This window comes from Cottoperca gobio, chromosome 5 (assembly GCF_900634415.1).
Source record: "Cottoperca gobio chromosome 5, fCotGob3.1, whole genome shotgun sequence".
Taxonomy (NCBI): domain Eukaryota; kingdom Metazoa; phylum Chordata; class Actinopteri; order Perciformes; family Bovichtidae; genus Cottoperca; species Cottoperca gobio.
In genome coordinates this window covers 5,840,968-5,866,227 of record NC_041359.1, presented here as the reverse complement: position 1 = coordinate 5,866,227, position 25,260 = coordinate 5,840,968, and the positions used below count along the sequence as shown (strand labels likewise).

At 41.9% G+C, this 25,260-nt stretch overlaps 1 protein-coding gene across 4 annotated transcripts in view; it reads right to left on the bottom strand.

The window, feature by feature from the left end:
• Positions 1-15,303: 15,303 nt before the first annotated feature.
• LOC115008655 (forkhead box protein P1-B-like) overlaps positions 15,304-25,260 on the bottom strand; it is a 155,825-nt gene continuing 145,868 nt past the window's right edge. For 2 of the 4 annotated variants that reach the window (XM_029432377.1, XM_029432379.1), the window contains 7 exons: positions 23,724-23,928; positions 23,212-23,288; positions 22,465-22,566; positions 20,629-20,750; positions 19,719-19,788; positions 19,133-19,299; positions 15,876-16,020 (listed from right to left, as the gene is read on the bottom strand). In XM_029432377.1, coding sequence (XP_029288237.1) covers positions 15,876-16,020; positions 19,133-19,299; positions 19,719-19,788; positions 20,629-20,750; positions 22,465-22,566; positions 23,212-23,288; positions 23,724-23,928 — 888 coding nt within the window. Of the gene's footprint in view, positions 16,021-19,132; positions 19,300-19,718; positions 19,789-20,129; positions 20,300-20,628; positions 20,751-22,464; positions 22,567-23,211; positions 23,289-23,723; positions 23,929-25,260 lie in introns of all 4 variants that reach the window. The other 2 variants (XM_029432380.1, XM_029432378.1) reach the window with 2 other exon arrangements.

Sequence of the window (25,260 nt, the reverse complement as noted above, 5' to 3'; positions counted from 1 at the left end):
TTACCCATAAAGCAGTCCTGCAGCAGCTCTCACACCTCACAGCCTTATTCAGCCTCAGTCGGTCACATGCTGCCGTACACATTTGCTTTAGCTTTAGCTCATCAGGCGCTTGCTGTGGAAAGTTTTGAGGCCATGCAGGAAACAAACAAAAAACTCCTGATGTGCCGTTACGCCAAACCAATTTTGAGATGCTGAGTAGCCCCAGTGGAGTTTACGAGTTCATTGCTGAGACTGACAGATATGAGGGCGGATGAAAAGGCATTAGGAATAAGCAGTGCAACCTTAGCCCATCCAGACGCGTGCTCGGAGGCCAGAGAGTAACAGGTAAACTCGGGGGAGGGTGGTTAAGCCCTAGTTAGGCATGTAAATCCCACCCTTTACAGGCAAAGCGCTCCAGTAGATCCCTGTCAATTTCCTGCAGCTGTGCTTGGGCGGATTTACATGAATACACTCTATCACTAGCGCTTAGCCTCCTGTGTTATACATTTACTTTTTTTTTGGTTGGATTCTAAAATTGGTCTTTTTTACTTTTTTTTTGTCTTCTGTAAAGAAAGACGGTTTTATTTACAAGCCACCCGGCATGCCTGCTTTTGTAAATTGACTCCTCAGTTTTGTCCACGGGCCAGGCACAAGAAGGTTAGCTGCCTGTTTCCTGATAAGCTGGCAGAACCTATCAACCCCGGCAAGAAGATAGTGCTCTGTATTTCTGTCATGCTTTATCATCAGCTGGGGTGAAACTAAACCGGTGTTAAGCAGGAGTAGAGGGACCATTTCCCTGGATTACAGGCGTCAACTTTAATTTCAAAGACCAATGGTGTATCCAGGGAAGGTGCAGGCTTCGCTTGCCACAGATTGGCAGCGGGCTCCTGATAAGGACCCAGCAGCGTTGTTCGCATTCACCACGGGGGCCCATTGATCTCCGAGCCGCTGGTTCATTTCATAAAATAAAAGGCAAATGGTGTTCGAGCGGTAGTGTGGCTCCCTATTCACCAGACACACTGCGTCCTGTGCCAAGTTGTCTCGGCTCTGTGCTGTGGCAAACAGGAAACGCGGCGCAGGAAGATGGGGTATTTGTCAGGAGTCATTAAGGAAAGGAGGTGACAGTTCAAGCTTTTTTTTGCTTGTAGAATACAGTGCAGTGAGCTTCAGGGGAAAGATGCTTTTCTCTTCACAAGAAAGCCGAGTCAGGCTATAGACACAGTTTTATCCAGCTCTCACTGGCCACACTGAACCTGAGCTTGAAGCAGAGCTATCGTTTGCAGGATCAGTGCGATGTTCGTCATCTGAGAGGAGAATTCATATCAACATATTGAACACTTATTCATATTGAAATGTCTCCCTGCTTTTTTTCTTTCCTAAACCAAATTTATGAAAAGCATAATCACAACATGAGGGCCCTCTTATTTTATTATCAGTGGGTGTTGTTATTAGAAAACCATTTCAAATGATATGTCACATGGGAACAAATATCATTTACAAACCACTAATGACTAGCAAACACTCCTCTAGCCTCCGGTGCAGAGTGACGGCGTCTCACAGTGTGTGATCTGCTCGCCTCTCTACGGGGATGTGCAGTGGGACGCTGCACGCTTTCAGAATCAAACAGAATAAACAGGAAGACCTCTCTCTTTCAGCACAGACCAAGCAGTGGCAATAACACATTAATTCTTAAAAATCAGCCCATTTAAACCTGTCATTACCGCGGCCGTCTAATGGTTTTAAGGTGTGTGTTTGTTGCAAAAATTCAAATGAGACACTAAAATATGTACATATTCTCTGCAGAGATGGATTAGGTTTTGGATATTAATAATTAAACAGGCATTATTATTATTACACTTTACATCTTCTGGGTGGATCAAACTCACCTCACTGCTGGACTCCTAATAATGAGTCATCAATAAAACATTCTCATAATGTCAGGAAGACACTTGTGTAGATGCACGGTCTAATTTTACACGGGCTGACTTTGGTCATTAGTTCACCATGGCGTGAATGCTTCGCCTTGCAAAACACAGAGCAGGTTGCAGAGGTGGCCTGATGTGGCCTGACAGTCGGTGCATCAAGCCGCTGCTTCATTAATGTTAATCATCTTGAAATTGTGAATAACCAAATCAGTGCACCTATATGCAAATATTTAAAGCATTTTACTTTTTAATGGAATAGGTGTTTTTGTTTCCAGCTCTATCATTTGCATAGAAATTGTGTCTATTGTGTTGCGCTTCTTTAACCTCAGACTGGCCTGGATGAGCACTGGATAGTCATCTATTGGAGCTGAAAATGAATAGATAAAAGCACACGGGCAGAGAAGAAAATCATATTAAAAAACTCCATGTAAAAGTTTCCCTCTTCAAGTCAGAAATCATGCAGGCTGTTGGACTTGAAACTTTCCAAAATTTCACAGAGCTGTAATGAGAAACCAAGAAAAGCACAGACCAGAGGGAGAGAGCCAGCCAGACATAATACGTTAATGCAAATTGTAACTAGTTAAGCACAGCAAAATAATATGATACTATTGTCTGCGGCAGATTGATATTATAATGTTAGCATGTGCAAATAATCACATTTTCTCCCTGATACAATTACATTATTTGTTACGGTTGTATCATACACCAATAAAAGCAAACATCATATTAGGATTCATGGCACTTTTCGCATTGCGTTATCAATATGTGGGAATAATTGTCTGCTGAGAGATTAAATTACATTATTGTGTATCTTTTTCATGCCTAATAAATAATGATGGATGGCTCTTATTTTCATCACCACCTGCAACCATTTTGTCTTCTTCCCCCTGCAAGTTAGAAATGAGAGAAGAAATAAAGAAATAAAAGGGGAGAGTGAAGAGCCTGGAGCGATGTGAGCCCGGAGGTTTGTGTTGCTGAAGTTTCACTGTCTGATCAAGGCGGGGAAACTGCAAATATAAGCCAGACAGACACCCTAAAAGTCAACACTATTTGCCACTATTTATTTATGGATATATCTTCTGGCAAATATACACTTTAGATGATGAAGAACTGATTGACAAGGAAAAAGCCCTGCGGGGGATTTTATGTTTATCGTCACTTTATCAAATGTGGTTTCTTCAAACTGCAGCATATTTCAAACTGAAGGTCTCATGCAACACACCTCAGAAACACGACATAAGCAAAGGTTTGATGTCTTTTTTTCTTATATATTTACATAATATAGAAATAGTCATTCATTAGGTTCATTAGTCTAACCTCATCACTGACTCTAATATATACAATTATGAACAATATTCTATCTATCAATAAATAGGGTGATTGCAGGTGTACCTCTCTCTCTAAATAGTCTCTCTATAATACACTACTTCCCTACATATTTAGAGAGTTATGTCAATACATCCAGCATTAATGTTAGTTGGGCGAATATAAGTGCGTTAAAAAGCTAGCAATGTTGGACTTACATATCAATATAATAAGATAAATAATGTAGCTGAGTGGTGATTGTAAGTTGAGGAGTGAGTCCCAGTGAATACTGTACAGACTGACAGAAAGATTGAAAGGCTCCTATTAGCTGCCACAGTTGTAAATCTCGTACGGTTGAGGTTATAATTCAAAAGAGGAATTATTATATTATATTTCAAAGAATTTCATATTTACCTGAAATATGACATGATGGCAAAGATGTTAAAATTGAAACTTGCTGGATAATTTTTATCTCACATCTATATATATATATTTCTGAATTTATAGCACTGGGAAATATATAAATATATGTGGTTATAATTCCCCATTTTTAAAATTCTGCAATTTCAAAAAAGAAAGACCTAAATTTGTGAACTTGAAAAAAGTTGTGAGACTTGTAATGAGCTTGTGATCATTTCGTAAGAGGGGAATTCAAACCACATATATTCAGATTTATGATTTTCATTGAATGTTTACATTTTAACATGAGACAACAGCGGGCACATTTCACAATCCAAATCATTCCGGCCTTTTTTCTCTTCCGTACAGACTGAGTGACGTGTACCTTTAGCATATTGTTTTCTAGTCCTGACAAAAGTCTGAGATAAACCTGCTGTGTGGCCATGACTCATTTACAATTCTCTTTCTTTTGCATAACCTTAATTTTAATCACTTCATTTGCACTTTGTGGAGATAAGAGAATTGATTAGCCACCACTCTCCAGGAGGCTTCCTGTTTGACTTTCGCTTTTTTTTTTTCTTCCAGTCCACCAATCTTAGCTGTCAATACCTGAAACTCCTGTTGCATGTGATGCATTTGTTGGCGCTGTTATGCAGCGATAAAACAAGGTAAGGACATTATAGTCCCCCCACCAGTTAATTGGCATCAGAGAGAGAAATGCTGTTATAACTTCATAACTTCTTAAGTCATGCCTTGTGCACAGCTAGACGTACGGCGTAGTAAAAATTTACATTTTAATGAAATATTTGAATAAGCACTTGAAATTCACTCTACCAGGTCTCCCGGTTCTAAAACCAACATTTCATGTTTGTGTTTTGAATGGCAGCGTCAGAGAAATTAGCATGCCAGTCATACAGATTAGGAGGGCATCAGTGTAAAGTCACAGGCTTTCTCAATCAAGGTTCACTGCAGGTAAACACTACCCATGACATGTTTAAATGATAGCTTCTTCTTTTTTTAAAGAAAGCAGGGGAACAAGCATGCACAGAGGCAGGAGAGAAAGCCCATATAGGAATCAGAGCAGTGAATAGAAACTCCGAGCAATAAAGGCTATCTCCAGTTTACAATGATGCACTTCCTTTTAACTCAATCTGTCAGACAACCACAAAACTACTATTTAAATTTCCACATGAGTGAAGCTTATAAATCAAAAATAAAATGAAAACTTGTGTATTATGTGAAATTTATTTAAGAAAATATGGATTATGTAGTTGTAGATAATGTGTGACCTTTACATGTATTAAATATATATAGGTGGTTTGACAGTGTGCAACAAGGTGGTGGTATGACATGAAAGTTGAGTTTATCTGTTTTAAAGGAATAGAGTGACATTTTGGGAAATACGAGTAATCGCCTTCGTTCAGAGAGTTATGTCGCATTTCCACCTCATTCGACTACGAGACTCTCTTTAAGAACACGTTCCTTTTCTCTGTTTAGTTTTCCACTGCAGATAGTACTGCAGATAGTACTGCATATAATACTGCAGATAGTACTGCAGATAGTACTGCATATAATACTGCAGATAGTACTGCAGATAGTACTGCATATAATACTGCAGATAGTACTGCAGATAGTACTGCATATAATACTGCAGATAGTACTGCAGATAGTACTGCATACTGCAGATAGTACTGCAGATAGTACTGCAGATAGTACTGCATATAGTACTGCAGATAGTACTGCATATAGTACTGCAGATAGTACTGCAGATAGTACTGCATATAATACTGCAGATAGTACTGCAGATAGTACTGCAGATAGTACTACATAAAATACTGCAGATAGTACTGCAGATAGTACTGCATATAGTACTGCAGATAGTACTGCAGATAGTACTGCATATAATACTGCAGATAGTACTGCAGATAGTACTGCATATAATACTGCAGATAGAATAAGTACTGGCAGATAGTACTGCATATAATACTGCAGATAGTACTGCAGATAGTACTGCATATAATACTGCAGATAGTACTGCAGATAGTACTGCATATAATACTGCAGATAGTACTGCATATAGTACTGCATATAGTACTGCATATATGCAGATAGTACTGCAGATAGTACTGCATATAGTACTGCAGATAGTACTGCAGATAGTACTGCAGATAGATAGTACTGCAGATAGATAGTACTGCAGATAGATAGTACTGCAGATAGTACTGCAGATAGATAGTACTGCAGATAGATAGTACTGCAGATAGATAGTACTGCAGATAGATAGTACTGCAGATAGGACATGCAGATAGATAGTACTGCAGATAGATAGTACTGCAGATAGATAGTACTGCAGATAGATAGTACTGCAGATAGGACATGCAGATAGATAGTACTGCAGATAGATAGTACTGCAGATAGTACTACAGCTAGATAGTACTGCAGATAGTACTACAGATAGATAGTACTGCAGATATTACTGCAGGTAGTACCCTGACTCTCAGCTGATCATAGCGGCGCTGCGTGAAAGTGTCATCGTCAACGGGACAATCGTTGAATCTTTTCATGGCCAACCAGACAGAGGGACATCTGCTCTTTGTACTTTGTAAGACACAGTGTACGTAGTTGTACAGCTTAGTTCTGTAGGTTATCATTTAAATAAATCAGGATGAAGAGAATTTTTCGGTTGCCATAACTTGGTTCTTTAAAGATCGCGGGTTTGTGCAGGATGTCCCAGAGACAATTCCAGTGACGATTGTCTCTGACCAATCAGTGGTCAGCAGTGCACCCCTGAAGCTCACTAACATGTTATATCTCAGATCTTGTCTCCGTTGAACAGCCTGCTGTTTCCCCCTGTTGTTGTGCTAAGCTACACTAACACTAACTGGCTGCAGGCTGCAGCTTGATCTTTAGCACACAGACATGAGAGTGCTATCGATCTTCCAATCAAACTCACAGCAACAAATCCGATAAGCATGTTTCCCAAAATGTCAAACTCTTCCTTTAAACACAAAATAAAATATCTTTCAACATAAAAACATTTTTCAGGCTTGAAACATTAGCTCCAATATGCAAGCTGCGTGAAAGCAGAGGAACAATCAGTACCGTGTTTTGGTAGCACGCTCTTCTCCTCACCTGATCAGAAATCTATCATCTCTTTTAGAAACGGTCCCAGCAGCAGCCACTTCTCTGTTAATTCACTATGACACAAAGTGCGAGAGCGAGACGCAATTATTCATGTTGTTTTGCATCTCTTCAATTATTCAGACAAAACAATTCGTACAGTATTGCAGGATGCTGCCACGAAGAGTGCAGGTCAGACGGTCGGCTATGGAAGTCACTTTGTTTACAGCGACCCGGCGCTCTCCACACCTGCTCCTCCGGTCAGGTTCAAAGTGATGATGCACTATCATATACTAATGGTGACATGGCAGCCAACCAAGACTCAAGCCTTTTTCAATTTTCACCTTAAAATATAAAACAATTGTAATATTTTTGATCTGAGGTTTCCTTTTATTCCAGAACCAATCAAATCTAAACAACATCTCCGATGCCGCGTGTCAGGTAGTGCACAGAATCCCTTATCTACATCTCTCCTTACAAAACTCCTTAAAAGATAAAGCTGCCAAATCTTTATATTTTGTCAACAAATCCCAGCACTCAATGTCGTTTGTGGCCCTGAACCCAAAACTCATCGCTTCATACTAAAGATGTACATTTTTTACAAGGCCCCATTATTTCAGCTGGTCGGTAATTTTGAACATGCTCAAAACATCAGCGTTCAACAACGCACCCCAGCGTAACACAGTGAGCTCTTAATGAATACTACTTATACCTTATCTTATATCTAGGTAAACCAGCGTGTTGCCGATATTTTGTATACGCCATATTTTTGTATATCTTATGCATTCGTTGGGTATTCGTCTGATACATTTTGTATTAGGAAGTGATGCGCTATCAACAGGTTAGACATGCGTATCTGTAAATGTTCCGATCCGATGAAAAGTTAGACGTATTTGGACACATCTTCATATACACCAGCATACGTTTCTGCCATACGGATATGTGTGACAGGGCCTTAAGTTTTAGGAAAATATCATGGTTTGGGTATAAATAAGTACATTTGTTACGTCACGTAAGTTAAGTACGTTACATACGTAAATAGGTCAGTTTCACACACAATAAGTTGGTTTCACACGGGACACAAACCAATCCACCCCAACCTCCTAATGTGGACTTTGTCGCTCTTTATACTGCGTCACCTAAGTTACTCCGATATTACCTTCAGAATTACCGCGGCCATCCTGCACGTGGGCAACTGACGCTACGCTAGTTACGCACGTCAAGCATCATAGATCGAAGCTCAGGCCCAATGACCAAGCTGCCGTGTATCTGACGAGATGGGAGTGAGAACGCTCTGGTATTCAGTCTGGACTTGGCCTCAACACAGACTGTAAGTCCTGAAGGCGATGCATTAAACTGCTGATAAGCTCACGTCAGGAATAAAATGTATTTTTGACGTTAAACTTCACTAAAGTGGTCCTGACAGCCAAATATTAAACTGAACCTGATTTCAGAGAAGAGCAGAATACATTTGTGGTTTTGAGTTGCTATAACAACATGAGCAAGGGAATCATTTAGTTCCCATCAGCACCTGTAGTATATTGTTAGTCATCGTCCGTTACTGAACTCATCAGCGGATCCAACATGGAGCTCATCCTTTATCCTCCGTTACCAAGAGAAGGAGACATCTGAGCATCTCAGCTGTTTACTCAACAAGCATAATTACCATTGGCTACTCACACGGGGCCTGCTAACTGATGTAATAAGTACCTTTATACTTTCATCTTCCTTTAGTTCCCTTTTTAATTGCTTGGACTCTCTTAGAAACCTAGCTGTGCCTTCTAATAAAGAAGAAAGCAGGCCCAGCTGTGAATTATAGATTGTTTTGTTGGAGCTTGAGCTGGTAGTAAAGCAGACCTCGAGTTATTGTTGTGTATGTGTGCATGTGTGTATGTGTGCATGTGTGTTTGTGTGTGCGTGTGTGTGTGTGCGTGAGTGTGTGTGTGTGTGTGAGTGTGTAGAGGTGGGGGCAGCGAGGCATGCCTTTTGAACAGCAGGTGGTAATTGAAACAAAACAAGGGCTGATTAGGGAAGCGTCTGGCAACTCATGATCCAAACAGCGAGCCGCCGAGGAGCCCAAACACAAGAGGCCTGGAATAAAGTGGTCATCATCTAATTAACAGAACACGTTTTAATTACCGAGTAAACCAAGCAGTGCAGTGTGTCAATTTAACTGATGTGGTAAGTGCCAGTTTACAATATCAGAAACAGACAAATAATTGGAATCTAATTACAAGCAGGTCTATTGCACACCAGGGCCTGCAGCCCATCTTAATAAACACATTTTTACATCAAACCATGAATAACAAACACTGCAGGACGGCTAATTGCCTCACTGCAATGTTGGGAGTTTGCCAGCTTTGACTATTTGACTGAAGCTCTTGTGTGAATGGATGAGGCTGTGCCACACTTCAATTAGAATAAAGTGAACAGCGGCCATCCGTGTTTGTTTTTGCAATCTAACGGAGCTAAATAACATGACTGGTGATCCGTCTGTAGAGCACGAGAAGAAGAAGAGAAGAGAGCATCACTTGAACAGGTTAAATAGCAATGTTTGTGATGGATGAGGAACATGAACAGTGCACTGTAATAGGGTCAGTTCACACTTAGCTCAAGTGGTTATAGGCCGGATAGTTTGGGTTTTATCTGCCCAGGTGTTTAAGATATCTCACTTCAGTACCATTAAGGTGGATGGAAGTTTAATTTGTGGCGCTCACAGCTTTAATGTGCCCGACTCAAAACCTCTGGGAGGTACGGAAGCCCATTGCTGCCAGTAATAAAAAAGAATACATGAAACGTTATGCAAGGTAACAACAGGAAATAGCCATGGTGGGTTACAATTATGATATATTCAAAATAATAAGATAAGAACTCAAAATGTTGACTTAGCAGATCAAAGTTTGGACCATTTTCTTTGCCAAATATATCACAAATAACATATTTGTGATATATTTGGCAAAGAAAATTTGATTGTTTGAACTGCTGTTTATTTTCATCTTTGAACATTACTTTAGAGACAATTGTGAAAGTAACTATAGCCAGCTAACACAATGTTCAAATCAATTAATTTGACAATATACACACAGCGCTCCGCTTCACGATTACAACGATTACACAGATTATTTGAATTGGCAGGCTGATAATAAGCAAAAGGCTAACGCTGGGTTAACCGCAGATATTATTATCTGAATCATACGATCATAATGTTAAAATAAACTTGACTTGGCTAACTAATAACTAGTCGGTCAGTAACAGATGGCAGATGAGCCAAAACTTGGCAACAGCAAGCGTGTCCCAGCCGTGTGCATCACTTTTTAGTGTCCCCTGGAAACAGTTTCTTGATGTCATTAGATGCCACTTCCAGCACATTTCTGTGTTTGGTTTTATTTTCTGTTTGCAGCTATGTGTTGTCAAAGATGTTTTTGTTAATTGGCTTGTGTTGAGCTCTCAGGGCCACCGTAGTAGCAATGATAAGGAATTACACCAAAACATCAAGTTTTGTAAAAGTTCCTCTGCTGTGTTGTCAAAGGTCTGCAAGGAGACGGAGATTTATGTGTAGAAGGCCAGTATTGGCTGATCATGTCACTGCACCAATAAATCCACAGAGACTCACTGTTCTCATAATATTTCATCCACCTTTATGGTCTGTAATAATATCATATGTTAATGCCTCTCTGTAAGTTACTGTGCAGTTAATTTATGTGAATGCTTCTGCTCGGGGTGACTTTTGAACACAAACACCTTCCATTACTGCGTGTTCGCTCCAACTTTATGTTATCTGATCCAGTTTGTGATCAGTGTCATGACAACAACACTGATATACACCAGTCCTGAGCGTCCAGTGAAATATTGCCTACAGAAAGATTGCTTGTGATTTTATATCGTTTCCATTAAATCTTGTCTTTCAAAGGCCTTAATTAATAATACACTTGACATTTATGTTTTCCAGCAATAAGCTAAGCAAGAAACGATTTATGTCACCTAAAGCTTTTTAACAAATCAATGCAACTATTTGTAATTGCTTGTTTCACAAGATTAAAAGTGCTTAGACTTGATCTCTGTCTCCTGTTTAGTGGCCAACATGACCTGTGCCTCTGTCGTAAAAATGCAAGTCCTGGTCATCAGCATTAGCTCCCGTCACCAAATCCATATCGCTATTATTTCTGGAATTTTAATGCTGGCACAATTTATAGCTTATCAAATGCAGTTACCTAAATTGCTGTTAGGAAAAGACAGTATAACTGTCTCTTTTTAATTACGATATAATTTAATGTTGAGGCTGAGATGAGAGTCCTGCTGCAGATGACAAAAACAGGTCCGTGTGAAACTGCAGGCCCAACTGATGGAAAAACAGGATCTTATTCATGCTCCGTTACTGCTAACATGATGATATATCTGCTAATATGAGTTGGTGTCAGTCAGAGATGTATTATCTTAACTTCTGATGCATTGATTGACTTTACAGCAGCTTGCAGCTCAACACAAAGCCTGTGCTTGCATTATAACTGCTTCAAAAAGTGCATTTTTCATGTGTACGGAAGAGGATTAGTGACAGATTGGAAAAATGTATTTTGGTACCAAGTCAGAATTCTAAAATTAAAGTCAGAAATCTGAGTTTAAAGTAAGATCACATACATTAAAAAAATAAAATAAGAAATTCTGACTTTAAACTGGAAGATCAAATACATTGTTCACGTTGCCCTAATCCTCTTCTGTAAATGTGCAAATCAAAATGAAGAGTAAATGTAGGTAAGATGACGTCTTTATTCTGCCTTCTGCACAACAGTTGAATAAAGTGATACAGTAAGAAGCTGCACACTGCACAGACACAAAGAGACGCTCGGAGCACACCGTCTGAACAACCAGCATTTTATTGCATGTTTAGAATGCTCACGTCAGTAATCGCCACTGACTACAACAGAGTGGTCTGCATCACACAGACGAGGAATGATGAGGAGGTTACAGACTGATGGAAGTGATGAGCAATAATATTTCTCTATAAAAAAAAAGAAAAAACAGGAAAAAGAAACTACAGAGTACATCTTCAAAGAAAAAAGAAAGAAAGAAATAGAAAAGCTGCTGCAGGATGAGAGCACCGTGACAGCTCCTGGGCTGCCCCCCCCCCCCCCTCTCCTCCTCTCTCCCTCCCTCCCCCTCCATCTGGAGAAAACCAAAGTGTGGTGTGAGAGAGGCAGAAAGAGGGGGACGGAATGACAGCGGGCTGGATGGTTGGTGAAAGATGAAACAATGGCGGTTTTTTTTTAGCTCGGGTGCCAGCGTGGGATGTCGGGGATGTGATGCCACACGGCTGCAGTTTGCAGGACGTTAGTCTCCAGCAGCGTCTCACCTTTGACCTGCCCGCTGTGCTTGGTTTGACTCATTTACAATGACCCTTGAGATAAAAATATAAATATCTTGATGCCAAACAAAATGTGTTTTACCTACATGACATGGATGAGAAGGACACATCTTTGATGCGTGAGCGAAATTAACTTTTCAAAAAAACAAAAACAAAACAGCATTTAACAATATTCTTTACATCTTGGCACTGCATATTTTTTTTTCTTTTTCCTATTCATTTCATATAAAATATCATTAGATTGATACACCCTTATATTATTACTGACCACTTAAAACATATTTCCCACCCCGCCCCCATCTCTGTGACCCTGGGATTAGTCATGCAAGATATCTCCGTCTTGTAGAGGAAATATACCTGTGTGCCCTTTTCTCAGAGCAGTAATCTTTAACATACAGCCACAGAAGGCAGTGGTTGGACCATCAAAAGGAAGTATCAAAAAACAGCTTAACACAAAGAGGGAAAAAATCTGTACAAAATGCTTAGGTCAATGATAACAGAGAAAAGTCTGTTTTTCTATATTACAGTTTAAAATCCAAAATGGGGGATAATCTCCCCCCCGGCCTGCCCCTGCCCAGCTCACCCAGATGTCTGCGTGGATGATTTTTTTTTTCTTCTTTTTCTTTTTTAAAGCAAGGATTACTAAGTAAAATACATTTGCAGCACAGTTTGCTATTCCAATACATACAGCAGTTTTTTCTCATAGCTATTTCATAGTTAATACAAAGCAGTCGCGATAAAGCAAACATCATAATACAAATGTATTTTTTGATCTTAAAAAAAAAAAAGACAAGAGAGGAAAAGACAAAAGGCTATACCCACATGTATGTACAACCTAATATTGGAACGCCCTTAAAACAACCCATCAGTACATCGGAAGACAGACGGTGACAGGGTGAATGGTGCCACACACAGCTGGGTGATGTTTCCATGAACAAAAGGCCTGAGGTTTGGATTGGTTTGGCAAAAAAAAAGAAGAAAAGATGAAACCTTTAAGATAAACAAGCTCTAATTTCATTTTTTTTTTGTAGTTTTCTCTCTACAGTATCAGACTACACATGCGAGACATACAACTAAGTGCAACTGAGTGAAATGTTTATTTTTTTTCCTCATTTAATTGAATCATTCCCTATAGGTTTGAACTGAGGTATGCGTACAAACGGTTTTCTCATGCTGTTATCTTTAGTAATGTCAAGCTACACATGCTGAGAACGTTGTAATCTACCAGCGCTTTCCCTCCTTTTTCAATACCAAACAAAGCAGCCAGATGAACTGGGGGGTTTGTGGATGAGCTCGGCCCTGTTCTCACGATCCGAGCCGGACTGCAACTGACCCATCCCACAGCTGCCTGGATATTAAATACAACTTCTGGAAACCACAGATTGCCCTTTTCCTTTTTTACTTAATGAGCGATGAACTAAAAAAAAATATATAATAACAATAACTGCCATAAAGTACCTTGTACCCAGCTTATTAGTTGACAGGAGTGTTTGTTTTTTTTAATATAAAAAGTAATAAGTTGACAGAAACGAAACACAATCATAAAGTCTTGCCAAAAAGACGCTAAAAAACCCTAAAAAGTGGCTTACAATCATTTCAAAGGATACAAATGAAGAAAAGAAAGAGAAACATTGAATCATTGTGTGGTCCAGTTGAAGTATAGAATCCGTTTCACATTGTTCTCTGCAAAGCTTTTTCCATTTACCAGTATATTTTTCCTCATCGACCTAATCTACATACCCTTTATGTTCAAATCTGCTCCTGACCAAAAAGCTCCCTTTTCCACTCACTGGCCCAAAGACAAAAAGTTTCCCTAATTTGGTCATGGTGTAGTCTCCCGCCTCCCGCTCAGTTTTGGTCACTGCAAACATTACTGCAGCCGTCCCCCTTTGGCTTTTTAAATAAAACAAATGAAAACACCAGTTTGAGAAGCATCGCCTCGATTCCATCGCAGCGGCTTCATCGGCCGGTGGGAGAGAATGGAGGAGAGATATTTGGCCTTATCTGATATTGCATGGAACACACACTTTGTAGTTTATCTTTGGTAGTCACAGAACAAGATATTAAAACACAACAACTAAAAATAAAATAAAAAAGCAAAATAAAACATGAAATAATTCTACTACTAATAATAAATAACAAGTGGTTGATTGCAGTCTGGAAATTCATCTCTGTAAAAATTTAACTCCCTACCCTCCCGCCAGATCTGTTGTTGCTGCATCACAATGTGGACTCGTCTCGCTTCAATGCTGTGGACTACAACTATTGGCTTTTTGGGTGACATTGAACATCGAGGTATCCACATTCTCTAAATGGCATGTACTGTATGTTTGGGCCCTTTGTGATGTCACAATGCTGGAATGTGCAATGTTTCGGTCTTATTGCAAGTCTTGGGATTTCTACCCTTTCATGAAGAGAAAATGAGCATTTCATCCAGTGTGCAATTCTTTTTAACACTCACTAAAACTTAAAACTGGTCATGCGCGTGATACAAATAGAACTACAGGGAATGCACGTTTATCATCAAGCGCTGAAAGAAATTATAGCGTGGAGAAAGCAGACACGTCTGATTAACAATGGCAAGTTGTGTTCAGGAATCACAATTAGTTGGTCTAAATCATTATCTCTCCGGCGCACACCTGACATTTCCATTCTGCTTTTAAAAGAAACCCGGAGCCTGTAAGTGATCAGGAATGGGGGCTCAAACATGCTCTGCCGTGAGGGGCTGCTTTAAAGTGTAATTTCATAAGGATAAATCATAACCTGCATGATTTCTCTGTCATTCATTCGCATCTCAAATTAAACTTCATTGATGCGTGGAGAGAGCCTTCATTATGAGTAGTGCATTGCCGGTGGACTTCATGAGTGGGTGGGGGGAGCGGGTGAGGGGCGGGCTACACGTCAGAGTGGTGACTTTCTTTTTTTTTTTGAAGATCGTGGAATAAATGACAGAAAAATTCTGCCTGGTATGCGACATTCTGCTTCATGTGTGTTTTTAAAAGAACAACATGAAAGGAAATCATAAACATTCATCATCAAGTGCTGACCACAGAGAATCTCCACAGCATGGGCATGAGGTCTGATCAGTTCAAACAAGTACAAAAAGAAAAAGAAAGATGCAACAGCAATAACAGCATTGAATGGAAAAGACACATTATGTTGATATTTATAACATCTCACCCCCCCCCCCCCCCCCCGACATAAAAATACACCCAAATAAAAACAACACACGTCCCACCCGAGATGGAATCAAAGCAATGAGAAGTGTTGAAGGCAGTGACAATGAACAGAAGTCCGCGCTCGCCTCGTTCACACACACACACACGCGGTGTAAATTAAACGTCAGTCACTCTCTCTCTTTTGAGTTTGTGGTCAGGTGTGTGAGAGAGGGAGGGAGAGAGAGCGGGGGAGGGGGGGCCCTCTTGCAGCCCGCTGAGTGCAGTCCATGCCGGCTGCGCGGCGAGGGTCTCTGACCGCGAACGCGTCGCCCCCGTACCAAACGAGTCCATCCCACACATGAGTAGAAATGAAGTTTCACTTTTTAAGCTTTACTTAAATCAAAAGGTAAATAAGAAAAAAAAAGAATCCCTCACGTGGGGCTGTGTTACTTTTGAGTGTGTGTTCTTGTATGTGTTGTAATGGCACTAAAAAGTGAACTGGGAGACATTTCAGAGCTGAGAGTGCATTTCAGTTTGTTATCTGCGGAGCGCTTTCTGTCTCCCAGATGACCCAGACTGCCTCTGTCTCTGAGGCCCGGGGAGGGTGGGGGGGGAGGGGCGCCGCTAGCCTTACAGCATGTCGTCGTGGCCCTGGTCGTCATCGTAATCTCTGTGGTGATCGAAATCCGGACTGTGATTGGCGGTCGTTACCAGGGAGAGGGGCCCTTCGTGGTCTTCGGGGTCCAGTGGTTCCTCCTTAACGCTGATGTGATGCCTGGAGGAGGAGAGAGAAAAAATATGGCTCCAGTTCTGCTATCCTTAAATCCTTTTTTCTTTTAATAACCTTTCACACACAAAATGCCACAGACCTGATTCTGTTTATAAAGAAAGAAACAAGGGAACAAAAACAAACGTCTGGCTTCAATGAGACTGTGAGTGGGGGCCTCACTGGTGCTCAGGATCATTTCTGCTTTCTTTTGAGGTATTCCAATACCGGCAAAGCTGCAGGCTTCTTTTATTTTCATGGCAACCGACAACAGGGTATTCACTTAGAATTGATAAATGAGGAAGATTAACAACGTGAGACGAGGAGAGGAGAGAATAGACTCTGGAGCGAGTGGGCTGCCGTTGTCAGCCTCCTGGTGGCGGAGGATCAGCGGCGCGCTGTGTGTTCCCCTTCCTGCTCGTTAACATGCACAACCTGCGAAGCGGGTCTCCAGAGGACGACCCCGAGCCGGCTTCTATCATTAATCAACTTCAAGCAAACACAGCGACCAGACACTGCCGTACATGCTTTAAACTCCAGAATTAATGCATATTTTCAACCAAGTGTCAATAAAGGGAAGAAAAGCGCTGGCAGGAAAGGCGCGCTGGGAGAGCAGCGGCGGCGCAGTCGCCATAACACTGCGATAAGAAACAGAGCCCTTATGAGAATAATAACGCTGTCACTTGTAAACAAGGCAAAAACATGAGCCCCCCCAGCTCACAGCCTGGGCAAAAGAGCCACTAAAGAGATGAGATCTGCCACATTTCTCATTACTGAAACAGAGCAGGAATAAAGCAGAGGGGGGAGAGGAGGCCTGGCTGTGGCAGAAAGGAGAAAAAAAACATTATGAGCAGCTGCAGGGGACTTGCCGCTCTAACCTGCGGTGCCAGGCTGTGTAGTGGAGGTAGAGCGGTGTCAGGATGAGGCACCGGGCTCATTTACTACAACAACAAGGGAACACTGGCACATTCTTCATCACCAAAGCCGAGCATTTGATTTATTCACACCGGGATGTCTTGTGTGATTTGCAACTGTTGTGTCGTATGCTAACGAGCTGACATATTTTTGTGTGAATTATAAAAAGGAGGGAAAAAGTAAAGTCAGCTTTTCTATCATTTTCACATCAAAGTAACTCCACAAGTGCCGTTGCCTCAGGTCTGCCTCTGTGGCTGCAGGGCAGACATGAAATTGTTATTATTATGCTACTGAACTGCATGCTGATTCTACACTTTGCTTATAATTAGCCTCCTCTGGATGCCTGATTCTCGTCTGAAGTGCTCTGGTTACTTCTTTGCTGCGTCCTGTCAAGCGGCAGCACATGTGGAAAACACATGTTGCTATATGGTGAACAGTGGGGATGAACTTGTGTTTGGAGCTGTGCGAGCCAACGCATCATGGCAGTTTCTAGCACATGCTTATTCCCTGAGCAGGAGGAGACGTCCACTGATGGTGCTACTGTATGCCGGGGGGAGGAGTAAAAGTACTAATACCACACTGTGGTACACTACAAGTAAAAGTCTTAATTAAGTGAAAGTATGTATCAACAAAATGTACTTAAAGTACTTAGTATTCATCTTGCAGTAAAATGTTTAAAATGTAGACATGATGTTTTTGGATTAATATTTAAAGCTGCATTAAGGTCGGTGTTGCATTTTGCTGCTGTAGATGTTTAAGGTTGTGCTCATTTTTAATACTTTATATGCTGTTTAATCTGCAGCAATGCATCATTATTCTAAAAGATCGTCATATATTTGTAGCGTTGTCGCTGTCCTGTGAGAAAGGTATCAAGTATCTCTAAAATGTTTTCAGCTTTACACATTCAATTCAATTACACCTGCATCCAACGAATCCTTCACTTTATTAGATACATTGAAATGTGTATCTGAGAAGTAACTAAAGCTGCCAGAGACAAATGTAGTGGAGTACAAAGTAGAATATTTGTCTCTAAGATGGAGTGGAGTATAAGTATAACGTTGCATAAATGTAAAATATTCATATATATAAGTAGCTTGTACTTTAGCACAGTTCTTGAGTAAATGCACTTACATTGCACCACTGACTGTGTAACATCTAGAGCTCAATGTGTAGGCATGAACCACCGGGTATGTTTTGTTAATAAGAGAAGAAAGTTCTTTAAAAGCAAAAGAAAACAGATTTAACTCATTTTGTGCTTGCATAAAGCTTATAGACATAATTATGGAGAAAGAGTTTGTGAGCTCCATCAGCCTAAAGATAGCAGCAGAGGGGCAGAGGGAGAAGCAGGCTGCCTTTAGGGCCAGCACACCCATCCTGTCTCTGCCTTTCCTGTTCCACAGCCACGCTCAGAGCTATGTTCACAGTGATTAGAGATGGCACTTTCCTCCATTTGGCCAGGAGCTCATTACTGCACCTTTTTTGTTTTCAGGCACAATTTCCCCCAAAGCTCAGACATTTCAGGAGGCCATCCCTGAGTCGGTGGTCTGCCCCCACATCTGGAAACGATGCAGCGTGTGCTGTATTATTTTAGGCTTCAAACAACTTAGCAGACACTGCTATACAACAAGTGAACGGGGAGCTGCGGTTTCCAGACCGACCGCAACTTTCCTATATGAGAACCTTGGATGATGTTCTCCAGACTAATTATGCTTTCGTGTTGCTTTTTTCTTTTGCCGGCTCGGAGGTGTTTACTTAATTGTTGCGGCTCGTGTTTCGCCCTGCCGCAGCCAACGGCTCTGTCACTCTGCGTTCTGGCATTTTGTAAATATTTTTAACAAATTGGAATTATGGCGGGACTCAGACGGACGGCGGGACACATAAAGGAGAGTTCATAAACTCGCTGTTAGAATAACACAGGGGCTTTTCTTCCTTTAGGAAAAGGTGGAGTTTCCTTTTTCTGCTCGGGAGGCCAGCCACAGCTCCGGCCGTGACCCCACACACACCACTCCAATATCATCCCTCCAAACTTTATTTATTGTCCTCATTGTTTCTCTTTCATCTCATGCCATGTGTTAGGTCATTCCAGTTTATTATTTAGTTGGCCACTGAAGTCACTTTCTGTCTCAGTGGAGTAAGCATCTGAAAGTCTTTGCCTCTTTTCTTACACAGACTGTGGTGGAGATAAAAGGCGTGCTGTGCCACTCACATAGCTAGCAGGGGCGAGCGTCCCGGGCTGCTGTCACTGCCGTTGCTGTTTCCATGGTCCATCGCTCCATTCATCTCCTCCCGGATGGCGTTCGCCAGGGAGTGGAGGGTGGGACTTCCAATGGAAGCAGTAGTGTATAGAGGTATGTTGTTTTCTGCCATTGAAGCCTGAAAAGCAAAGCCCGGAGCATTAAAATGTGAAACGGAAGAGGCTTGTCAGCACTTTCTCAGTTACCCATCACTCTTTTCACACCAGTACACCCCCTTAAAAACATAGAGATGGAGACTTTTCTTCTTCTTTTTCTTTTTCTCTTTTACTTTTCTTTTAAGTCTTATTTGAAATGTACATTTGTAATGGCGAGAGGGGGGGGGGGGGGGTATCTAGTATCTATCTATCATCTTCTAAAGTTCTGAGAGAGGCACAGTGGTGTACTGTACTTCAGAACAAATCCAATTCATACTGAAAGTTATTTAGCTGATAAGACTTACATACTTCAACCTAGGTAAGGCTGTGACGTTTACTACTTTTACTTCAGTAAAGAACGACTTCTCCTTCCACCACTGGTGAGGCACTTTTTCATGTTTACCTGGAAGGCAGCAGAGAGGGTCGGACCATAGCCCAAGCTGGTCTGAATGTTCTTCACTAAGGCGGGACTTCTGCAAAGAGAACAATCTAATTACAACCACAGACTCGTGTCTCATTCAGCATGCTACGGTATCTTATTTCATAAAAAGAAATCAATGCACTTTGTATCAGAACTAAATGCATTTACTGGTGTAGTAATGTGGCTACGATTCTAAGATGTTCAATCACTTGACAATACCACACTACTATCTTTAACACTTTGAGAAGAATGAACTGATGGAGGCACATCTTGTGAGAGCATGATGCATGAAGCTAAACACACAAAAAGCATGATGGCAACACTGAGAGGGGGGGAGCATGCAGGCGGGGGCTGGGCCTCTGGAGTTTGCAGGGGGCAGGCGGAAGTGCTTACTGTACGAGCAGCTCGTCAAAGTTCTCATCAGCGGCGTATTTCCGCGGACGGCCTCGCTGTATGTGGCGGCCACGCTTAAACTCGTCATCATCAACGGTCCAAAAGGACCCAAACTCATCCTCTACTCTCACAAAGCACTTATGCAGGGAAAGGTTGGTGCGAATGGCACCCTGGGAAAAGCAAACCAGCCGGGAGGGAGGGGGGGCAGCCAGATGCAGATGCAGTGATCGACAGGACAGACAGAAGACGGGCACACAGACAGACAGACACAGGGAGGGGGGGAGAGGGTGAGGATCAAAATGAAAATAAGCCATTGTGGGTTATGAGGCTTCACCAAAAAGGCTTCTGAAAGCATGAAGGGGGAAGGGGGGGGGCACGCCAAAGCAAGCAGGGACTTTGGACATTATGGCAAACAGACAATGAGATGGAGCAGCAGCCTCTTTCCATCAGTAAGCGCTGAGACAGACGCTAGGTCGAGGCTCAAAGAGGCCAAACCTACCCACTGATCTTTTGAGGCCGTCTCTTTTGGAACTCTATTTCGTCGACTGTCCACACAGCCCCTTTTACGTTTTCTACTCGCACAAAACACTTGTGAAGACTAAGATTATGCCGGACTGCGTTCTGCAGTTGTTGTAAGAAGGAGAGAAAGAAAAGGTTGCTATCAGTAAACAGTGTCTGCAAGGGGGGAAAGAAATCTCATATCAATGAAGAAATATTTGAACAGGTGCTGGATGAAACCTGAATGAAAACAATAAATACAGCAAAATGTTATTGGCAGCAAATGGCCCCCGAAGTTTCAAATGACTTAAACAACACATCAATATTTATTGGTTTCCATGGTTTCCGGTTAGTGACATCATTTTTTCTTAGGTGCCTTTTCTGATCAGTGAGATTCAGAATATATTATTCTGAATATTTTCACTGACTAGAAAAGGTTCTGCTCATTTCCCAATTACAATGTGAGACAAATATAGTTATTAAAACTTAAATCCAAGTCTTTTTGTCAGGAAACTAGAGCTGCATATATCATCCTTCTGTTATTGCAGGAGCTGTGCTGAGTGCATGTGTGTGTGTTGAGTGCATGTGTGTGTGTTGAGTGCATGTGTGTGAACGTGTGAGAGAGTCGTGGAATCCAGTGGTTGTAACACAGCGCGCCCCTATGGGAGGGCTGTCGGTAAGTGTGAGAGCTGATGGAGGATGGGGGTGGAGCAGGGTGCTGGTACGGTGTGTGTGTGTGTGTGTGTGTGTGTGTGTGTGTGTGTGTGTGTGTGTGTCATCAGCTAAGTCTTAGAAAAAGGCTTTCAGTGCTTGATCACTGACTACATTTACATGCACATTAATATTCCATTTCTTTTTCTGAAAATGACAATATTCATAATTTGATACGGTTCGTGTAAACAGCTGTTCCGTTTGGATATTCTGAATGAGGTTTTATTCAGAATGTAACATTTTCCAGATTAAGACATGTGGGAGATGCTGTTATTATTCTTTGGACACGTATACAGCGCATCAGGAATATGAGTCTCGTTTGGGGTTTTCAGCGCAGACACGCAGCCTGTTTACGACAAAGCTGTGCTTTGCACACAAAGTAGAGAAGTATGACCAGGAGAAAAGCCCACATATCTGGTCAGAAGGAGGAACAGACCTCCGCTTAAAGATTGTGAAAGACTTAGATACCAACAGGTTTTTGGCGCAAATATCGCAACAGCAAGCTCTTTTTAAGAAGGTGGATGAAGGAAAGAAAGGGAGGCTGTGTTCGCACCAGTGGAAAACTTCATTCATCATCATATGGTGAATAAGGGAAACGGAATATGTTGTGCATGTTAACGTAGTCACTGTCTTCCTTATTCAAAACTAACTTTCTCTGTCTCCAGTCAATTCTGTCTTTTGTTATTGTGTTGTTTTGTCTGCGTTGTGTGTGTGTGTGTGTGTGTGTGTGTTTGTGGCCTGGTTCCCTTCTACAGTGTGTGTGAGAGGCTCAGCCTGGACTCACTGGCAGAGCATGTTAAACTAATGCCACCCACCACCAGAACATCCCCACACACTACGGGGAAGTTGTTTCTTTCCTTTTTCTTCCCTCCCTCTCTCTTTCCCTCTTTTCTGTTGAACAAGAATGCACATATTCCTCCCCCTGCTTTTCTATGTGGTTCACTTTGTTTGTTTAAAGGGTGGTTCATTTGGACAGAATAAAATGGAGCACTGTTATGCGCTTGGGTAAAGGTTCATTTATAAAGACATTAGGACTGGCTATCATTTAATTCTCCCCAACATGAACACAATGTCTCCTTCTCCTCTGGTGCTGGTTTAAAGAAGTGAGGAGGAAGAGCACAATTACCTTCCACGTAGCCGCGTTGCGCCTGAAATATGCAAACATTCGTGTGAACCAGTTGTAGATTTCGTTTAGTGTTAGCTGCTTTTCTGGAGATTCGAGGATTGCCTGGATGAGGAACAGTGACAGAAACAAACATTTACAATGATGCTCCCGTCACAGAGTGATCAATAATTCACAGGAGGCATGCAGCGTTGTGTGTGTTCTCTTGACAAACAGCAGAGAAACTGTCTGTGTAAAGAGTTACTCTGTTTAGAGAAGTCTTCTGCACTTCTCATTCAAAAACTGCAGATTTGAATATATTTTCTTTGGTGGGTGTAAATGAAGGGCAAGCGAAAAACATTTCTCAGGCAGATTACAGGGCAGCAATTATGGCCCGGCTCAGATTAATTCCTGAGATCCCAGATTACTGCGGCCCGGCGATAATTGACTGGCCATCTTAAAACAGGTTCATCCCTACTGTTGTGTGAAATGAATTTGGTAATAATCACAGCCTCTGAAATGCTTAATCAAATGCAATTGTCATATGGGGCAGTTTTTTTGACTCCCGTACGCATTCTTGCTCTCATTTGAAGATGGTTAATCTGCTCCTCTGTCTAAATTGCATTTGAAATTTAACAAGGAACAAGCAAAGAAATAAATCAAACAAATGCAGTTTGTGACTTTCTGAAGAGCTGACTGCTGTTTGTCTTGCTATGACTAAGCAGAGTGGCGGATGTCAAAATGTCGACACATTAAAAAGCACAAGCTTACCTGTCTTATTAGTGAAGCGTACGTGAACGGCGGTCTAACGTCTGCATTCATGTAAAACTCTTTGTTCTGACTGAGATCTGCACACAGGGAAACACAAACATGAAATAAAATGATCAGGTGTCAGCAGTAATGTTCCATCAGTAGCTGACAACACAAATATTAGCATCATTATATGGTTGTGTGTGTATAAAGTGGGGCTGCTACTAATCTGCAGATTATTTTATATATTAATCGATTAACTTTTGGCTTATAATGATCATAGAACAGTGACAAATGCCCGTCGCAGCTTCTCAAAGTCTAAGGAGATGTCTTTAAATGTCTTGTTTGTCAGTCTAAAAAACTAAGATATTCAGTTTAATATTATATAAAACAGAGAAAAGCAGAACATCTGTATATCTGAGAGGCTGAAACTGGCTCTAGTTTCCAGATGGGATGTGTGCTCTGAGTGTCAGTTATTGAGCAGGGCAGATATGTACTTGTACATGTGAGCATGCTTGTTCATCCTGCAGTACCTGGAGAGATGGGCATGTTGTATTTATCTGAGTAGCGTCGTCGCATGGGGCCCACGCTGTGGAGGCTGTTGGCTGTGATGACGGAGTGGGTGTGGGACAGCGGTGTGAGGGGTGCTGTGGGTGTGGTGGGAGTCTGGGGCAGACTCAGAGGAGAAGAGGCCTCGTGGGCCGACTTGGACAATGTGACGTTAGACACCAAGTTGAGCTGGAAGAGCAAACAAACAGAGAAACACTGACAGTTAGTCCTCTAATTACCCCTCTGTCTCAGACGCCTCATTGACTATGCATGTCTCCTCTGTAATTGCAGGCGGGCCCTGAGATGATCCATGAACGTTCGCTAAATGTTTGGAAAATAACCCCGGAGCCTCCGCTCCCCACCTCCTCTATTCTTCACGCTCTGCTCTCTCCTCCCTCCCTCCCTCCCTCCCTCTCTCTCTCGCTGCCGTGTCAGGCCCGTTCCCCGCTTTCTGTTTCACCGCCTTTGTTTAATCTTTTGTCCCTCTTGTCCTGTTTGGACAACACACCCCCACCTCCTCCACCCGCTGTGGGTCCGCGGCATGGTAACCACCGGCGAGGGCTGAGTAGAGAAGGGAAGATGGAACGTCTCTGAAAAATGACAGTGTGATTCTCACCTACCGCTGAGCCGCCCCGCTAATAAGGCAGCCAGAGGAAGAAGCCAATCTGGGCTAATTACAAGCTGGAATTGTATTGTGAGCACTCTAATTAGGAGCTGCTTATGGAGGTGATCTGGTGATTAACTGCTGTCTCTGACTGACCTCCATCATCAGGCCGTGGTAAAGATGGCCTCACAGTATGTCCACGGACGGCCTAATGCAGAGAATAGTTTGCATTGAAGCCTGTGAGTGTGAATGGGTTGGGTGGACTAAAGGAGAAGGAAGGACTTAAGTAATAATGGCTACAAGGTAAACTAATTATGGCAAGTGCGCCAAAGGTATAGCATGGCTTCCAGCAGCTGTGGCGGCTGCGAGCCAAGCGCCAAGCCTCCATACTGGAGCAGCAGTCAAGTGGAAAATTTGAGCCTGACCCTGCTCCAGCTATTAATTGGCAGGAAAACTAATGACACATATACATATTCCCACAAAATTGTTCTAATTGCTAATTTGCCGAAGGAGGCCAGCATCCAAATTAAACATGACTTCAGACTGTGAGAAAAAGAAAGTGGAGAGAGAGAGAGAGAGAGAGAGAGAGAGAGAGGAATGAAAAAATAAAAAAAGGGAGACCGTGTTGGGAGGACACGTCATCTTTGACATCATTTGTTGATTACGCGTCTGCTTTGTGCCGATGACGTCGTGGAGGTGATGGAGGGTTTGACGACAGACAGGTGGGAGTGGACAGACAGCAACACAGATGCTTTTTAATATTCCTAATCACACTCATTACCAACAGGTATAATAAAGACATCAGAAATCCAAGTGAGAATGACTGTTCATCAACCGATCATTGCAGCTTTATATAAATGTACATTACTTTTTATTGTTATTATTAAAATGAGTGAAATGTGTGTATTTGTGTAGTC